At 38.1% G+C, this 16,342-nt stretch overlaps 3 protein-coding genes across 3 annotated transcripts; 2 read left to right on the top strand and 1 right to left on the bottom strand.

Moving 5' to 3' along the window:
• Window positions 1–1,636: 1,636 nt before the first annotated feature.
• On the top strand, window positions 1,637–11,519 carry sytl1 (synaptotagmin-like 1). The gene is made up of 15 exons (XM_028036145.1): window positions 1,637–1,790; window positions 3,161–3,286; window positions 4,029–4,180; window positions 4,279–4,390; window positions 4,476–4,530; window positions 4,625–4,658; window positions 4,731–4,771; window positions 5,914–6,033; window positions 6,194–6,360; window positions 6,485–6,587; window positions 6,685–6,846; window positions 8,281–8,359; window positions 8,454–8,553; window positions 8,948–9,153; window positions 10,061–11,519. Exons 2-15 carry the CDS (start codon window positions 3,162–3,164, stop codon window positions 10,201–10,203), a joined length of 1,599 nt encoding a protein of 532 aa, XP_027891946.1. The 5' UTR covers window positions 1,637–1,790; window position 3,161; the 3' UTR covers window positions 10,204–11,519.
• A 521-nt stretch (window positions 11,520–12,040) lies between these two features.
• Window positions 12,041–14,377, top strand: clxn (calaxin). The gene is made up of 6 exons (XM_028036147.1): window positions 12,041–12,235; window positions 12,376–12,534; window positions 12,842–12,946; window positions 13,560–13,711; window positions 13,867–13,971; window positions 14,056–14,377. The coding sequence occupies exons 1-6, from the start codon at window positions 12,160–12,162 to the stop codon at window positions 14,101–14,103; spliced, it is 645 nt and encodes a 214-aa protein (XP_027891948.1). The 5' UTR covers window positions 12,041–12,159; the 3' UTR covers window positions 14,104–14,377.
• On the bottom strand, window positions 14,115–16,291 carry rbm48 (RNA binding motif protein 48). Its single transcript, XM_028036146.1, has 6 exons — window positions 16,175–16,291; window positions 15,603–15,785; window positions 15,320–15,510; window positions 15,051–15,196; window positions 14,382–14,938; window positions 14,115–14,300 (listed from the first exon to the last, which is right to left on the bottom strand). Exons 2-6 carry the CDS (start codon window positions 15,606–15,608, stop codon window positions 14,238–14,240), a joined length of 963 nt encoding a protein of 320 aa, XP_027891947.1. The 5' UTR covers window positions 15,609–15,785; window positions 16,175–16,291; the 3' UTR covers window positions 14,115–14,237.
• Window positions 16,292–16,342: the final 51 nt, after the last annotated feature.

The raw sequence follows: 16,342 nt of genomic DNA, 5'->3' as shown, positions 1-16,342 counted from the left end.
AAACATTTACAGGGAGTTTAGGAGTAGGCACCAGTACATCTGTCAGTGGTCTATATGATAATATTCTTTCACATAGGTTGGCCAATTCAAAAATGTTTTACTTATGACTACATGTGACTACATAATTAAAATATATTGGGATGAAAGATCTTACATTCACAGTATTCTCCACTATCACAGGTACTTTTGTAATGAGTTAACCGTCTCATTTCCTTCTTCGTTTTTAATGATCACTTGACTAATTTTGGGCTTTGAGAAGCTTGATGGGCTATACACCTGCTATAAGTACCCATAAGTCATCATATCTTTCAGGTACAGATTTGTTTGTTTTTGGAAGTTGGTATTTGAGGATTCTTGGTTGGAAATGCAACAAAAATATAACCTAAAGCTGCAGTTTCAGATTTAAAAAATTGGAAGTCCCCAAACAACTCTGAACTCAACGTCTAATATGGACAGAGCATCCCAATGCATATTGAACATAGGGAAAGTTGGAGGCATTAGCTTTTGTTAGCAGATTTAAATGTCTTTAGTACTGTAAACCCTGATTTGTAAACATATTACTTTGTTGTTCAAATTTATAAAACACTCTCACACACACACACACACACCCACACACAAAAATCATCATTATTGGCATATACTGCAACAGTAGTGCTGAGAAAAACACAGCAATTAGCAAATCCTGTGGGTTTTCTAACAGCAAAAACAAGCTCAGCTTTGATGAGAAATCATTCCCAGATCCAACCTAAAACTTGCAATCCAACTTTAATGCAACATAAATAACAAGTTCCACCCCATAGGAAAGTACTGCTATGACTGGGTGACTGATGCAGTTTCTGAGGTCACACTTCTTTATGTGGGCAGTGTATTTGAAACATTATGATGCTCATACCACAGAATATATAACATTTATTTCCTGCACAGCTACAGAATTTGTAAAATCGCTGCTGAAATATCGCAGCATGTTTGATTTAATTCAATAACATGCAAACACTCTGTTTTGATGAAGTTTCGTTTATTTCAGGATGAAAAAAGTGAAACTGGTGGCATGGCCTAATTTCTGATTCAATCTGCTAATACTTTTGCGTTACCTGGAGACTTCACAGAGCATTGAAACTTTATTACCAGATGCTCAGATTATCATTTAAAATGGAAAAAAATTAAAAAATTCAATGGAAAACTGATAGCACATCAAGATATATCTTGATGCGTTTGAACATTGTGAATTCCTCAAACTTTACCCTGATTGACATTTACTATTTAGAACAAAAGTGGATCATAAGAAACATAAGTATTTTAAAAATGTGATAGACAAAGGTAAAAAAAAAATTTAAGGTTGTTGTAGTCCTACCAGGTCATTTTATTTCAAATCATTACATACTACGGGGTATAGCCTGCATGCGTGTAATATTATTTTAAATTAGGGCGACTCTAGCCTTTATTTTCAGTTCATTTAATCCCTTCTGAACTACATTTGATTCATATAAATTAAATTTAGACGCTCCACTTTGGCGGCCTCTGCTCTACGCAAGCACACACACACGCTCCCCCCCAAGCCCCCGCACCGGCACACACGCCCACACACACACAGTCTCTGCTTGTGTGCGTGGCCCTGTTTCGTGTTTGTTCTCACGCTGAGCTCCAAGCAGAGGGCTGCCCCTGTGCAGATTGATCCCGAGGGCGTGTTCACTGCGTTTGCTCAGCACACAAACAGACAGACGCAAAGCGCACTCTGGAAAACTTTTCCCCGCATTTCTCCCAAATGGAACAGGTGGAAGCTCTCAGATAAGGTAAAACATATTTCCACTGTATTTTATGCGTATAGATGTGCTGTTTTTAAAATAAGTTGGTGAGGAAAGAAATTAAATGTGAGAACGAGGCGACAGGTGTCTCCACTCATGTTCTTTTTATGAGGATGAAAATCCTGCTGGAGCTATCTTTTTTTTTTTTTTTACTGAAACTGTAAAGATGGCTGTACACTTAATATTTTACTGTTTATATACTGTTAAAAACATTTAAATAATTTGAAGGGAGATACTAGACGAGAATAACCAAAAGAGCACAGGCTGTTAAACATAATGGAAATAGTGGGTGTTTGCGGAAACTATTTTTGTTGCCTATATGTTTTCCAGACAAACAGTTTGCGCTTGCGCAAATTAAACACAGGTAACACACCTACCAAAACACCCACGCACAATTAAGATTACACGTTTTGCACAAGATAAGTTACTAAACTTTTCAGCATAAGTTAACTCGAGGGCAATACTACACGAGCTCTGCTGATGCAATGTCTTCTAATTTTATGTTGCAAAGTGTTACTTACCAGCAGATAAAATATATTGTAAAACGTGATCAGGATGAAAGCCATTGCAGGTTGGAGACACAGCATGTCCACTCGCCCACTGATGCCCATAAAGCACATGAAGGGGAAACAACTTCAAAGACTTGTATTTTGATGTGGCATGAGCAATTGGGTTGCAGGTTTTTGCAGTAAATATTAAGTGGTTATATATGTTATTTCACTCAGTTCCAATATTGTTATTGAATGCTATTCATAGCCTTTTGCAAAAACAAGGATAATCCAGCTTTGTGAGCTGCCACAGAGAGAAACCTGGATTAGTATTAGCAACAGTTTCCTCCCATATTATTTTCCTTTACAAATTGCAGTCTGGTTTTTAACATGCCCAAGTTCAGATGACCATTCTTTAAACTCTGGGTTAACGGCCACAATGATGTGGTCATGCCACATCATTGTTATGTGTTGTTCTCTTTAATAGGAGGAGAACAACAACCGGTTGTACAGATTAATGACCATCTTATGCTCCCATCACACATCCAGGGTGAAATAAAAACCTGAAAAACGATCTACACCAATATTTTTATGAACATATATATGCTTTATATAGTCTGATAAAAATCCCTGTACGTCTCTTTTACTGGAAATAGGGACTGCATATAGTTTGCAGTTGAATAAATATATAAGGACCTTCATCTTGGTGCTACCGAACAATGCTCTGTTTCACATGGATAGCTTAAGTTTGTGTATTTTTAAAAATCTGTTTGATTTCTTGAACAACCCCTATAAAATCCAAACAGGACATAATACCATTCCTAACAGGTAGCGCTTATTTGCTTTAAGATAACATCTTCTCCTTCCCAGTATGGCTGGGCAGCGGGTTGACTCAACTCTCGACCTGAGCCACCTGACGGAGGAGGAGCAGTCCTCCATCCTGCAGGTCCTACAGAGAGATTTGGAGTTGCGTCATCTCGATGAAGGTCGAGTAAGGTCAGTCAGAGGTGATTATTTTCCAAGGGGTCACATTTGAAAGCAAATCTGCACGTTTATATGGGTTATTATCCAAGGGATCAATGGCCCTGGTAGTGGAGGGGGGAACTGTTTCTCCATAATCTCTAAGTGTTGGACAAAACTCTTGTTATTAGTAAAGGTCATAGCCAAGCTACCTATTAGTTTGTTTGTTCAATGTTTTTGGGTGTGGAACTGCATTTTGTCTAAAACATAAAGATTATAAAAAATGTTTTATATATATAATCATATTTTGAAACTTTGTAAATTTCCAATCTGAAAATATATTGGCATAAAAATCTTTTTTTTCCTTCAAAATCAAATGTTAATTGTGCTTGTGTTAGCCTAGATCAAATACTTAATTGGGAAGTTTATTTTTAGTCCTAATATTTCCTTTTTTAATAGAAAAATAAAATATTTGAATTCCCTCTGCTATTATCCCATTTGCATGTGAAATATCAACATTTTCTACAGACAGATGTGATATTTTACTGACCGACCATTTTTTGCTTAACTTTGAAAATTAACGCTTTATCTTGAAAAAAAAATTAACTGCTAACTGAGGTCAAAGTGTCAACAGTGACATTCCTCCTTAGTTGTCATTGACTTGCGTGCAAGCGTCAACAGTTAAGAGGTTAACGTAACCTGATATCAGTTTTCTTGTGAAGGAGCAGTTCCTTAGGTTTCAGTTTCATCAGTTTCTGGATCTCTGTCGATGGTGCAGGAACCTTGAGCAGACAGAAAAAAATCCGTCTCGTCTGCGGCTCCTTTCTGGAGAATGGTTCAGTGAGGAGTACAGTAAACGCCATTGCAGATGGACTTCAGGCTCTGACCTCATTCGGGCCTCCATACGCCACAGAAAGACAAAGAGCAGAGGTGAGTTCTCACCACTTAAATGAGAGGGGCTGTTCTTTTGTGCTGCTGCAGGGCTATTTATCTCTGTGAATGTTCCCTGGTGGTTGTGATGGTAACAGATGTGAACTTGAATAAGCTGTTCATCGGAGAGAAGGAGGAAACGCCGGTGAACGGCATCCTTCCTGAGGCAGAAGGACAACAGCAGGACAAAACAGAAGAGGAAAGTGGAAGGTCAGTCAGAGGACCTTCCAAATTAAAAGCTCTACTTGCAGTAAATATTATCGGAACAATTTTTGATTTCTAACTTCGCTTTCAGAGGTGAGGAACATCTGAAACCTGACTTACTGAGACCTGAAACACCAGCAGACAATGTGTGTGTTTGGATTTTTTAATCCTCTACTATAAATTATTTATGAGCTACACATTTTAATATTAAATTAAATGCCAAATTTCTTCCAATTACAGGTTTTGAATCATGTGAACAGTTCTCCATACAAAGGTATGAAAAAAATCCTTTGTTCGTCACTGGATGCTTCTGAGTAACAATATTCACACACTGTTTTGCTCACAGAGTGCGAAACAAGAAGTAATGGCCACTCAGAAGAACCTGAGGTGACTACACTGCCCGCCTACACTCACACATTACTATGAGTAACTGCTTCGGTAAACAGTGTCCAGCTAGCCTGTTTCTATCTTCCATCCACTGACACTGAGTCAATATTTGACATTGCATGAAAGAATAAGTCAAATTATGTTCCCTTCCAAAACTTTTCAATTGTTTGGAGGATGATATTTATACAGTGACAATATGAAGTATTTGGGCTTAAATATATTCTTCGGAAAAGGTTTCAGCACAAAACAGTCTTGCTGCTAGTAGTTTTTATATGTGTTAACATTTGTACTCCGCCTAAGTTTACCTGTACACACGCTAAAAAAAAAAAACTCATAAAAATTTTATTTGGCTACATTCATTTAGTGAGTCAGAATGAAATTGCTTAATACTGAAATTATTGCGGCCACAAAAAACGGAATCTTTGCCTCAGTTTCACATATCATTGCCGAAGCAATTAACAAATCCCACATATTTATGTTTGCGATGGCACTTATTTACTTCCAAACAACCAGTTTTTTTGTTTTAGGTACTTCATGATTCCAAATGACCAATCCTGCTGCTTGATAAACCTTTTTATTTTAACCTGACTTGCCATCCTCCATGTTTTTTTGAAAGGAAGATAAATATGGACCCTCATCCAGTCTAGTTTGTCACAGTTCCAGTTGTTTCAATGTTATATTATTATATCACTGTACAAATTTTCTCATATCCTTTTCCTGACTTATCAACAGATCAAGAGAACACACACTAGCCCTACTGTGATAGCATATTCTCTGTTTTTCCAATGTTGAAGAGGAGGTAAAAAGAAATTCAGGAATTAATTCATGGATCAAATTGTAAAAAGTAAATTATGTGTAGACAACAATGCTTAATTTAAAAAATAATTGCTTTAGTTTAGTTTTTTAAATCCCCAATAAATGTGGTGGGTGCTATTAAAGTCCCACAATTCAACTCTTTTCAAGTCAGGGTATGAATTTCTTTGTAACGTTTAAACTAAATTTCAGGCACCATGTTCAGAGAGTCCTGGCATCTGAACAGTTTGACTGAAATTGTGTACCCATTAATGGAATCGTATGTGCATCTTGACGAAATATGTTGCTTTGCACGAGTACTAAATCCTCCTGTGAATGTTTCCAATTAGGAAGACTTCATTGTGGGTGTCAACGGGGACTCAGACTCTCTTAACGGCAGCCTGACAGAGCCAGATCCAGCTTTTGTGAAAACCAGCATCTCCAACGGTAGCCTTCAATCAAGCTACACGGTATACACACACACACACACACACGCACCTTCCCACACACACACACACACCCTCGTACTCACTGAACACACACAATTGATCAGCTGACTATCAGGGCGACGCAAAGATGACTCAGCTCAGGACAGTGACGCAGGAGCTGGTCTCTGTGTGTTTGTTGCAGCTCGGTGGAAGCATGATGAGTCTGTTCAGCTCGGGGGATTTTGGAGCGGTGGAGGTGAGGGGCCGTATCCAGTACTCACTGGTTTACGACAATCCCAGGGAGGAGCTCCAGGTGAAAGTGTATCGCTGTGAGGACATTGCTTCAGCACGCAAGAACCGCTCCGACCCGTAAGCAATTGTGTTTTCATGTGACTAGCTTCAAAACGGTAATGTCAAGCTTCGAATCAATAAGCAAATGTATGTGTGTGTGTGTGTGTGTGTGTGTGTGTGTGTGTGTGCATGTACTTCACAGATATGTAAAGAGCTATCTTTTGCCAGACAAGTCACATCACAGCAAGAAGAAAACGTCGGTCAAGAAGAAAACATTAAACCCAGTCTATGATCAGACACTCAGAGTGAGATGCTCTCTCAAGTGCACATTGCATTAAGTGGCAACTGTAATCAGTGTCTTTCAAAACCGTTCACAGATTTATTCTGATTATGTTGTTTCAGTATAAAGTTCGCATCGGGGAGCTGCGCAGTCGGACTCTGAACCTCTCTGTGTGGCACGCTGAACCTCTGGGAAGAAATGTGTTTCTAGGGGAGGTGGAGGTGGCCCTGAGGCTCTGGGACTGGACCTGCACTGAACCCCTGTGGCAAGATCTGCAGCCCAGGGTAGGCAATGCCTCATCCTGAAAGAGTTTCAAGCAAATTAAACTATTCTGCAATATTGTGGGCAATAAAAATAATAGGGATTTTATTGAAAGGTTCCTGTCTGGACCCTGAAAAACACCATGCAGCAGCGAAAATACCGATCTGCAATATGGAGAAAACGGTTGTTAAAAGGGCCAAAGACAAAAGAGTCAACACAACATGACATATAAATGTCAACAGTAGAAAATCTAAAATGTAAACGACTTTAAAAGATATTTTAAGAGCAGCTTTGGTTGTAGGGAGAGAATCAAAGTTGAAAATGTGATAAGAGGGATTTTAAGATGCTTGGCCACTTGACTGAGAGCGCAGCAGTCAGTAACAACCAGGACTGCAGGGGTTACAAGGAGGGAGATGGAGGAGGTGGATCTTAGACTGTGAAAAAATGATAATGTGCAGAAAATCAGAGTGATGTGGGTGTAAAAGATCAGAGAGAGACTAGGAAGTAAAAAAGAAGACCAGAGTAATTTGTTCAACAAGGAGTAATGACCCAGGCGGCTGTTTTGTGTCGGTCAAAGCCTGTGCAAAAGTTCATGTGATAAATTAAACAGAACAGATTCACTAAAAGCATTTCAACATGTAGCCGCCAGAAAATGTACAATAACAGTAGTACAGCCCGACGAAGGAGACAGCTTTTGTGTTGAAGCACTTGACGCAGGATTGATCAAACTTAAAAGGCAATTTTACCAAATATTAAGGGCAGTTTATTAAAAATAAGAATTTGAAGTAAGTAAAATAATAATAATAATAATAAAATAACATAAATTTTTGGGGTTATTTGTTTAGCATTAAGCAAAGAGAAATATTTTTTTTGTAATCTGAACTGACCCAGAATGAGAAGCATTTGCTTGATTTCTTGTCAGAGTGTGAGGAAAAGGTTTATTTTTATAGTGTACATATGGTTCTGGTCTCAACCAGAATGAACATGCATTTCCTATGAATCTCCAAAAGAGGTAGAAGAACACCACTGGCAACCGGTGAAACGTGTTTTCTAAAATGTTTTAACTTTACATGAGCTGAGAGGTACAATATAAGGTGTGTAATAATGCCAACTTATTCTAATCAGTAAGAGAACATGATGAGAGACTGTTTCAAAAGTGGAAGTGAAATTGTGTTTGGTTATGAAATGAATTGTCATAAAAGTATTGCCACCTGCATCTGCATTTATTTGGTATCTGAGGGAATGTGAAACAGACATTTTAGCAGCTCTGTTGGAGATAAAAGGGGAGGAGTGTGTCTTGTGTCTGGGAGAGCTGAAGGAAGAGGAAGACATGCTGTGAATTTTAAATAAGGTTTTACATAACCTTGGTCTGTCCCAGCCTTCACAAGTCTGCAATTTCATCCATTACTTTGTTCTTATCCTTTGATGTTTTCTTTTTTTTTTTTTTTTACATACAGGTTCACCTGAGTCCAGAGTCTATCAGCATTAGAGGGAACATCATGTTGTCTATTAAATTTTCTCCTGAGAGATCTGAGGGTGAGGAGAATAAACCTGAGCTGCATCCACGCCACAGATGCATGAATACTGTAACATTCTGTGTGGACATAAAAGTTTGGATGTTTGTGTTCAGGTGGCGGTCTGCCTTTGACAGGAGAGGTTCACATCTGGCTCAGAGAAGCTCAAGGTCTCCTGTCTAAGAAAGGAGGCGCTATTGACTCCTTTGTGAAAAGGTACGGCTGTTCTTCAGTGTCAACACATTCTTTTTGATTTATTTCTAATCAATAGTACACAATACAGCACAGACCACTGGCAATTCTGGTATAGAATAGCAACTTTATACTATTTTCACAACAAATTGAAATACTGAAAGGAAAAATCCTTATGTATGAAGTGATTGTGCTATCAAAATATGTTGCATTTTAAATTCTGCATGAACTTTAAAATGCAGATTAAAGCCATAAGGAATTGTGTAACGCTTTTCCTACACATCAGCACAGTCTGGTTTTTATAAGAGTAGTGCATTAAATAATTTCTTTTGCCTATACTTTGTAATCCCATTGTAGTTGGTTGAAATATATACTAAAATCAAGTCTCGATTGTCTCTCTCGTCCCTTCAAAACCAAGCTACATCCTTCCAGATGTCAGTCGACAGAGCGGTCAGAAGACGCGGGTGGTGAAGCACTCCGTCAGTCCAACATACAACCACACCATGGTCTATGACGGCTTTCAAAGCAGCGACTTGAGGGAGGCCTGTGCTGAGCTCACTGTCTGGCACAGAGACGGACTGAAGACGGACAATCTGGGAGGGGTTCGTCTGAGCTGTGGAACTGGTGAGAATCTTTATGCTTTTATTAGTTTAGCTGTTGGCTTTCGATTAAACCAAACAGTTGCTTCTAGCAAAGGTTCTCGTATTCACAAAGGAAAAAAAAAACGTTCATTTTGCAGTTGGGATATTGTAGCTGGATTATGTATTGCTAAAAGGTAAAAAGGTTAAAAAAAAAAAAAAACGCTCATAAAAAAACCTAAGTTTAGCATCTAGGAATGGTTTTGAAAATTTCCTCCCTCATCTTTTGTCCATGCAAAATAATCTTAATGATATAATGCAGTTACCAGGACAGCAGGTATTCTGTTTCAACTGTAAATATGACAAATTAAGTCATAAACTGGTTAGTGTTAATAACGCCAATAAAGCTGATTGTATACAAAAATGTAGGTTCCTTCTGTTCCATACTTTGCATTGGCGAGGTTTTCTGTATGTTAAAAAAATATTTGTTGAACTGATGAGATACAAGAGGAAAAAGAAAAACTCATACAAATAGTGCAATAGTGTGGTGGTGGTGGTGGTAGTATGATGTCTGGGGACACTTCCTGCTTCAGATGACTTCTAGATGACTTGCTGTACATCTTGGATTGCTTCTGTTTTTTCCTGTATTGCATAACGGTCGTCTGAAAGAATCAGTTGTGTGTAAACATCATGATTTACCTTCTGAGGATATGCACAGAAATATCGCAAACGGTGGAATTTTGCAAATTGTACTTTTGTTTTTCAAAGTGTCCTGAGATGATGCTCAATTTGTTTCTTTATGAATCATTTCATACAAAACAGACAGAAGACAAAAATATGCATAGAGTATGTTTTTTTTTGGTTTTTTTTGTGCGTGTGTGGTCACGTGTCATGGCTGCATGCTTGTGATGATGTCCACAGCAAAATTTCTTTGTGTCATTTTCTAACGCCAGGTCAGAGCTATGGCGAAGTCGTTAGTTGGATGGACTCCACGGAAGACGAAGTCACCGTGTGGACCTCCATGATCGAAAACCCAAACCGCTGGATCGACATGACACTGCCGATCAGAACTAACCTGACACAGCGGCCTGTGTGACCATAGCATCTTGCACTCAAACACTCATTCATGTTCCATCTGTTGGACTGATGGGAGAAACCCCTTGCTATTGGCACATGCAACCTCTCTGTTATGATGTACACAGACACTCACACAGAAAATGAAGTCAGTAGTTGTGCAATATTCTTAAAGTATAGGAATAAGTCAGGTGTCTGCAGATGTCTGCATTTTAAAATTTACTTTGTTCACTCTGTGAAAAAACCCCCATTTATAATCAATTGCAGTTTATTCATTTAATATTAAATGTAATCTATAAATTAATGATTGTTCTTGTTGATACTTATAGCCGGAAGCATAAAAATAAAAATATGGTTTTTACTGGATAACAGCAGACACCCATTGTTAATATTCTTTTCCTGTATGTATTAGGGCTGTTACATTCTTTTCAATCATCTTTGACTCTGTTAGTAAAAATAAGTTTTATATTATATTATTAATGACTCATTTGTAAATACATTTGAATGATTCTCATCGCCATCTTGTGTTTGAACCTCACAACTACACTCTTTATAAAGAAACAATTTAAATGACTACATGGTTAATAGCCTAAGCAGAAGATAAGGTCCTGTAATGTTACACTTTTACAAAAGAAGGTGTTTAAATGTCAACCCTAATTTCTCTATTCTTTCCTTATCAAAGAGACAGTTGATCGCAGAATCGCAGTCTGAACCTATACAGGTGTCGTCCAGCAGATGGCAATGACAGGTTTTTTGCTGCCATCTGAGATGATATGAGAATTAAAAAAATAGCTTTAAAAGGACTACTCTGTAAAAGTAGACAGGTTTTTAACTGGGTGCAATAAATCTCATGTCAGGTTTTAAAACAGAACCATGTCTCACATTTACAGGGTTTGGTTTTGTAACACAATATGCTAACATATTTTGTTACAAAATCAGTTTAGTTTTAATCCTATTTTGCTGCATTAAAATATGGTGATCCACCAGAAAAGCATATTTGGAGAAAAGTATTGGTATTAGTTTATTTGAACTAGTTTACCCTCATCTTTAATCTTAAAGCCATTAAACACATCCTGATCTTTTTACATGTAGTATGTGTTACCTTTTTTCATAAAGGAAGAAGCTTAGTGATTTTTTAATGGGTATAGTAATACTGCTTGTGTTTGTGTAAAATAAGATGGTGACAACTGATGACATACTGGCTTTTTGACTGAGTTTTTCTATTCAGTATCACATATTTAACTATTACATGTTGTGATTTGCCAGAAACTGTCATTAGATAGTTAGTAACCTTATGACTATCGTTGGTTAAAGAATAAAATAAAGAACATAATTGCATCTTTCGTACCGTATGACAATTATGTCTTATATGTTCTACAGTTTGTAAACAAAATGTGTGAGGTGAAACCTTTTTTTTTTATGTGTTTTGACTGGTCATAGTGTCTCACTTCTCACCATCTTCCATCAACCAAAAACCTTCAGCCAGAGTCAAAGTGCAGACCTCAATCCAAGAGAGAACCTGTGGCAAAAGCTAATCCTCAATATTCTGCCAGAGAACAGAGCTTGAGCAAGTTTGCAAATGAGAGACATCAATTGTAGATGTGAAAAGCAGCTGCAGACATACCCTAAAAATGCTAACGCTATCGTTACAGCAAAAATGTTTTACAAAGCATCTATCTGGGGATGTTTATTTGAGTGTACCCCACGTGAGCTGTGTCGTGCTTTTTTTTTTTTTAGATTTTATTTTTTATTGTAAGAACAAAAAAAGGAATGTATTTTCACTAAAAATCACAGCTATACCCCAAACATACCACACTGCCATGCTAAAGGCTTTTCAATTGCAGTCCATTTCCGAAACGTGAGCTGCCGTTTCCCGCTGTTGCCATGGATACGCACAGTCAACAACCCTCCTTCCTCCCTAAACCAATACAGAGTTCTCGGTAAGCGGCGTCAAAACCAACCACGAAGCTGTTCAAAAATGATGGAAATGACGGCTAAGAGCAAAAAGCTGCTACATGCCCAGGTTGAAGCACTCTTGAGAAAAGTGGAACATTGTGAGTTTCAACCCGCCTCGTTTAATACACCGTTTTTCTTCTCTGTCTGCTCAGATTTGGCTAACATTTCCCTAACAATCACAGAGTTCCAACTGTCGAAACGTCACAGTGTATGAAATTATATATATTTGTTTTTCTAGTCAATAAAACAGAGATCGAGAATCTGATCCTGATGTTTAACACCCTTATGGCGGAGCAGGTCAGCCGAGGGCGACCAGCAAATGGCCTGAAAAGAGGGAAGTTTAGAGGCGTACTGCAGGGCACTTTTGAGATGACCAATGCCGTGATGATGGACGGAGGTACTGATTCTTTTGGCAGGATAATTGGAACATGGATAAACATCGGATTTTTCTGGGCTTATTTTTTCTTAAATTCAACATTTAGAAATCTTAAACTTGTCTTTTGATAATAAACATATTGAATGTGTGCAAAAAAATCCCCTTTCATTTTAAACGTAAGATATTTTCTTGCCTTTACAGAGCTGAAGCCTGTAAAGCACTGCTTTTGGTAGAAATTAACGGTTTAAAAGACATGTAAACATTCCCATGAAATTTATTAACATCTTAGGTTTTCAGATAGGTTTGTGACAGTTTTTCTGTTCTGAAGTTTTCAGAAGTTTTGACACAGATGGTGACGGTGTCATTATTCTGGAAGAGTGGATCAGAGGACTTTCTGTTTTTCTTCGTGGGACTCTTGAAGAAAAAATAAAGCGCAAGTTCTCAGCTCTGTGTTCTTAAACTCATCTTCCTCTGTCTCCCTGTCCAAAGTGACATGCGTTTTATGGAAGTCCAAAGATGCCACTAGTCAACCAACAAAATCAGTTTTTAAATCCTTATTTACCGTTATTGCCATTAATCTGACCTGGAAACAGTTTGTTAAATGCATAGTAAACTTAATTCGATTAGTGTAAAACCATTGAGGCAATTAATTCTAGAATTTTATCACTCAGCAAGCAGAAAATCAAATATTTTTCCATGGTGTTTTTATTTTTCCAAACTGAACCAAAAATAATAGAAGCAAATTCCAGATGTCTTTAAGTTTGAAGACTACTAAGGAACCCCGAACTTTAGGATGTATTGGAAGTACCAATCACATTTTAAATTATTCATGTTACATTGGAACACATGATCTTTAGCATGACTTCCAGTTTGAATAAATATGACATTATTTTAATATGTATTTATGCCTACATTAGACATGTAAATAATTAGAACTAGAATCTATAAGTATTTAGAATTATAATTAAATTAGAACGTTTTCTAAAAGCTGTGGCACTTTTGGTTCTCCACCTGTTAACCTTTTCTTTTTTGTTTGCCTTAATCAGACTCCTTTCGAGTGTATGACTTAAATAATGACAAGTACATCTCCAAAGATGAGATTTTTCACATGCTGAAGCACAGCTTCATCAAGTGGCCTAGTGAGGAGGATCCAGACGAAGGAATTAAAGATGTGGTTGAGATCACAATGAAGAAGATGGTGAGGAGATCACGGTTCAAAATGTAACGGTCTGTTTGGAACTTTTTCATCAAGGCTAGAGATGAGGTTTTGGTCTGATCGTCTCAGAAAAAAAAAAAAAAAATTAAATGTTGATTTGTAGATGATTTACCAGTTGCGTCCTTCCACTCTTTTAGGACCTGGATCACGATGGCCTGCTGTCTTATGAGGACTTTCAAAAATCAGTGCTAGATGAGAACCTTTTCCTTCAGGCATTTGGACCCTGCCTCCCTGAGGACGCGGTAATCACACAAATTACAAATTGCATAAAGTTTGTATTTCTGTCATTGTTCTTAATCCCATAAACTGTTTTTTTCTTCTTTCAGACTATTGAGAAGTTTGAGGAGGTTGTGTTTAAGGAACCAGAGCAATGAAACATTTCATATCAGTGCAAACTTTCAACTGTGTCTTTAATAAAAATCTTAGTATCTGCTTGCAATACATAAATAAATGCAATCTGAAAAGAGAGACATCCAACTTCCAAAGCAGTGGTAGACATCGGTCCGGTTTATATCCGACGACGTGGTTTTGCTTTTTTCTCAACTCTTTTAAGGTCTGGAACTGATCCCACCTAAGAATTAGACAGACATACAGTACATAGTGACACTATATTTGTTGTTATGCAAAATAAAAATAATCACTGAATAATTACCTGCTTCATTGTGCTCCTGATTAGGCTGACAGTTGTGTTTAATGACTCATCTTCCATGTCCAGTTTTGCCGGTTCCGGTAGTTTAGGTCCAATCAGCGGCTCGTTTTCTCCAGAAATGTTTGCAGCAGGCTCTCCAGACTCTTCTACTTTGCGCTTTCTGCTCTCCAAGTTAGTGTTCCTTGGAATAAATCTCACTCCAGAACCAGGATTTGGACCCAGTCTGCCCTCTGTGTCTTGCTCCCTGTTAGAGGTTGTTGGGTTAGAGCTCAAACTGTCCGCTTGCCACTGTTCTACATTAAAGAAGGCATTATGCAAAGTCCCCATTTTATCCTCTGTTGGTACAAGCCTGCGATGACTTTTTTGTCTGAATGAACACTGTTCTCGAGGTGGCAATGGCAGCGGAGGAAACTCTGAATAGTGGCTCTGGCTTAAAGCCTCTCCTGTACTTTCAATTTTAGATGTTACATCACGACTGGCGGGAATTTTGTCTGATGAGGTTGGTGCTTCTGATGATGCCGAACTCTCTTGTGCTGCTTCTGTCTTTTCTCTTTGTTTTGCTTTGGAATAAGAAAGAAAAAAAGTTTAAACAAACAAAAGTCAAACATTAAAATATTTTAAATCATATCTTTAAATCTACAGATGAAAATATACCTATTAATGTTATCATACCTCTACTCCGAGCTGCTCTCGCAATATAACTTCTTCTGTCTTGCAACTTCAGCCTGGTGTCCTCCACTGTCTCGTACTCTGGGACATAGCACACATGCAGCACACCACCGTAGAAACTCTTCTCATCCATGTTGCGTTTTGCTGCCCTGAAACCAGACAATTTAAACAACATTTTTTGTTATTTTCTTTTAAATAAATAAATCATTCAGCGGGTGTACTTGACTTTATTACTGCAGCCCTATGACCAAAGTAATTCATACACAGTGCACCTGGCGCTTGTTAATTTCTGAAACTTGACGAGGTAAACCTCAGTGAATTCCTCAGCTGGATACTCGTCCAGGGGTCGGTACTCCTCCACGACGCCATACAGCGCACACAGCTGGATCAGCTCCGTCATTACGCCGATGGCTGGAACCCCTTGAACCATCAGATAACGGGACTCTAGATTTATGGTGTACACCTGATAAAAGAAAACAAATATGCTCAGATTGGTAGTTCTGAACATATTTTAGTCATGAATAAAAGAATAAGTCATAGTTTAACAAATATTACTGCCATTAAGGTGAGTCCATCTGTGGCATTTGTTTAGGGAATAACATTTTGAGACTTTTTGTGTGGCGTCGTTGGAGCAATTGCTGCCAACTCCTTTACTGTACATTTCCTGTACTCTCTTTGTTCCAATTTTCTATAGAACACACTGGCTACTGATTCTGGGTTTGGCTTTGTCTCTCCTTCCTGGGAAAAAAACAATTGACAGAGGTATTCCTGCCGTTAACTTTGTGTATTCACTTTGTTTATATTTCACAGAGGGGTTACTCCTGGCAGTAATTTTGTGCAGAGCAGTTACAGTTTTTTTTTTTTTGTTGTTGGAGGAAATAGTCATTGACAGAGTTGCTGCAAACTGGCAAGATATGAAAAAAAACAAACACTAAATGCAAGTGAATTGTTTGCACAATTTAAACACGGCACTAAGCTCGGGCAGATTCATAATAAAACCCAAATGTATCACGCCAAAACTGAGTAAATATGATATTTCTATGATGTTTGTGGTTAAGCAAAGTCTCGCTCAGCTTTTCATGTGTTCCATAAATTAGGGTACACTTTCATTTTCAAACTAATTTTACCTTAACTGCTTTGGCCTTTCTCCCTTCTCGGTATTTCGGTCGAGAAATGCACACTCTTCGCTGTTCGTGATGTTTGTAGACTTCTGGGGCGCTCCAACAATCCGATCTATTGCTGACAGGGACCGCCATGTTTGTGAGAAAATGAATTTCCGGGTCGACGCCCTTCAA

Source organism: Xiphophorus couchianus, chromosome 13 (genome assembly GCF_001444195.1).
Source record: "Xiphophorus couchianus chromosome 13, X_couchianus-1.0, whole genome shotgun sequence".
Lineage (NCBI taxonomy): Eukaryota > Metazoa > Chordata > Actinopteri > Cyprinodontiformes > Poeciliidae > Xiphophorus > Xiphophorus couchianus.
Note: the sequence above shows the minus strand (reverse complement) of the source record. Positions and strands in the feature narration are given on the sequence as shown.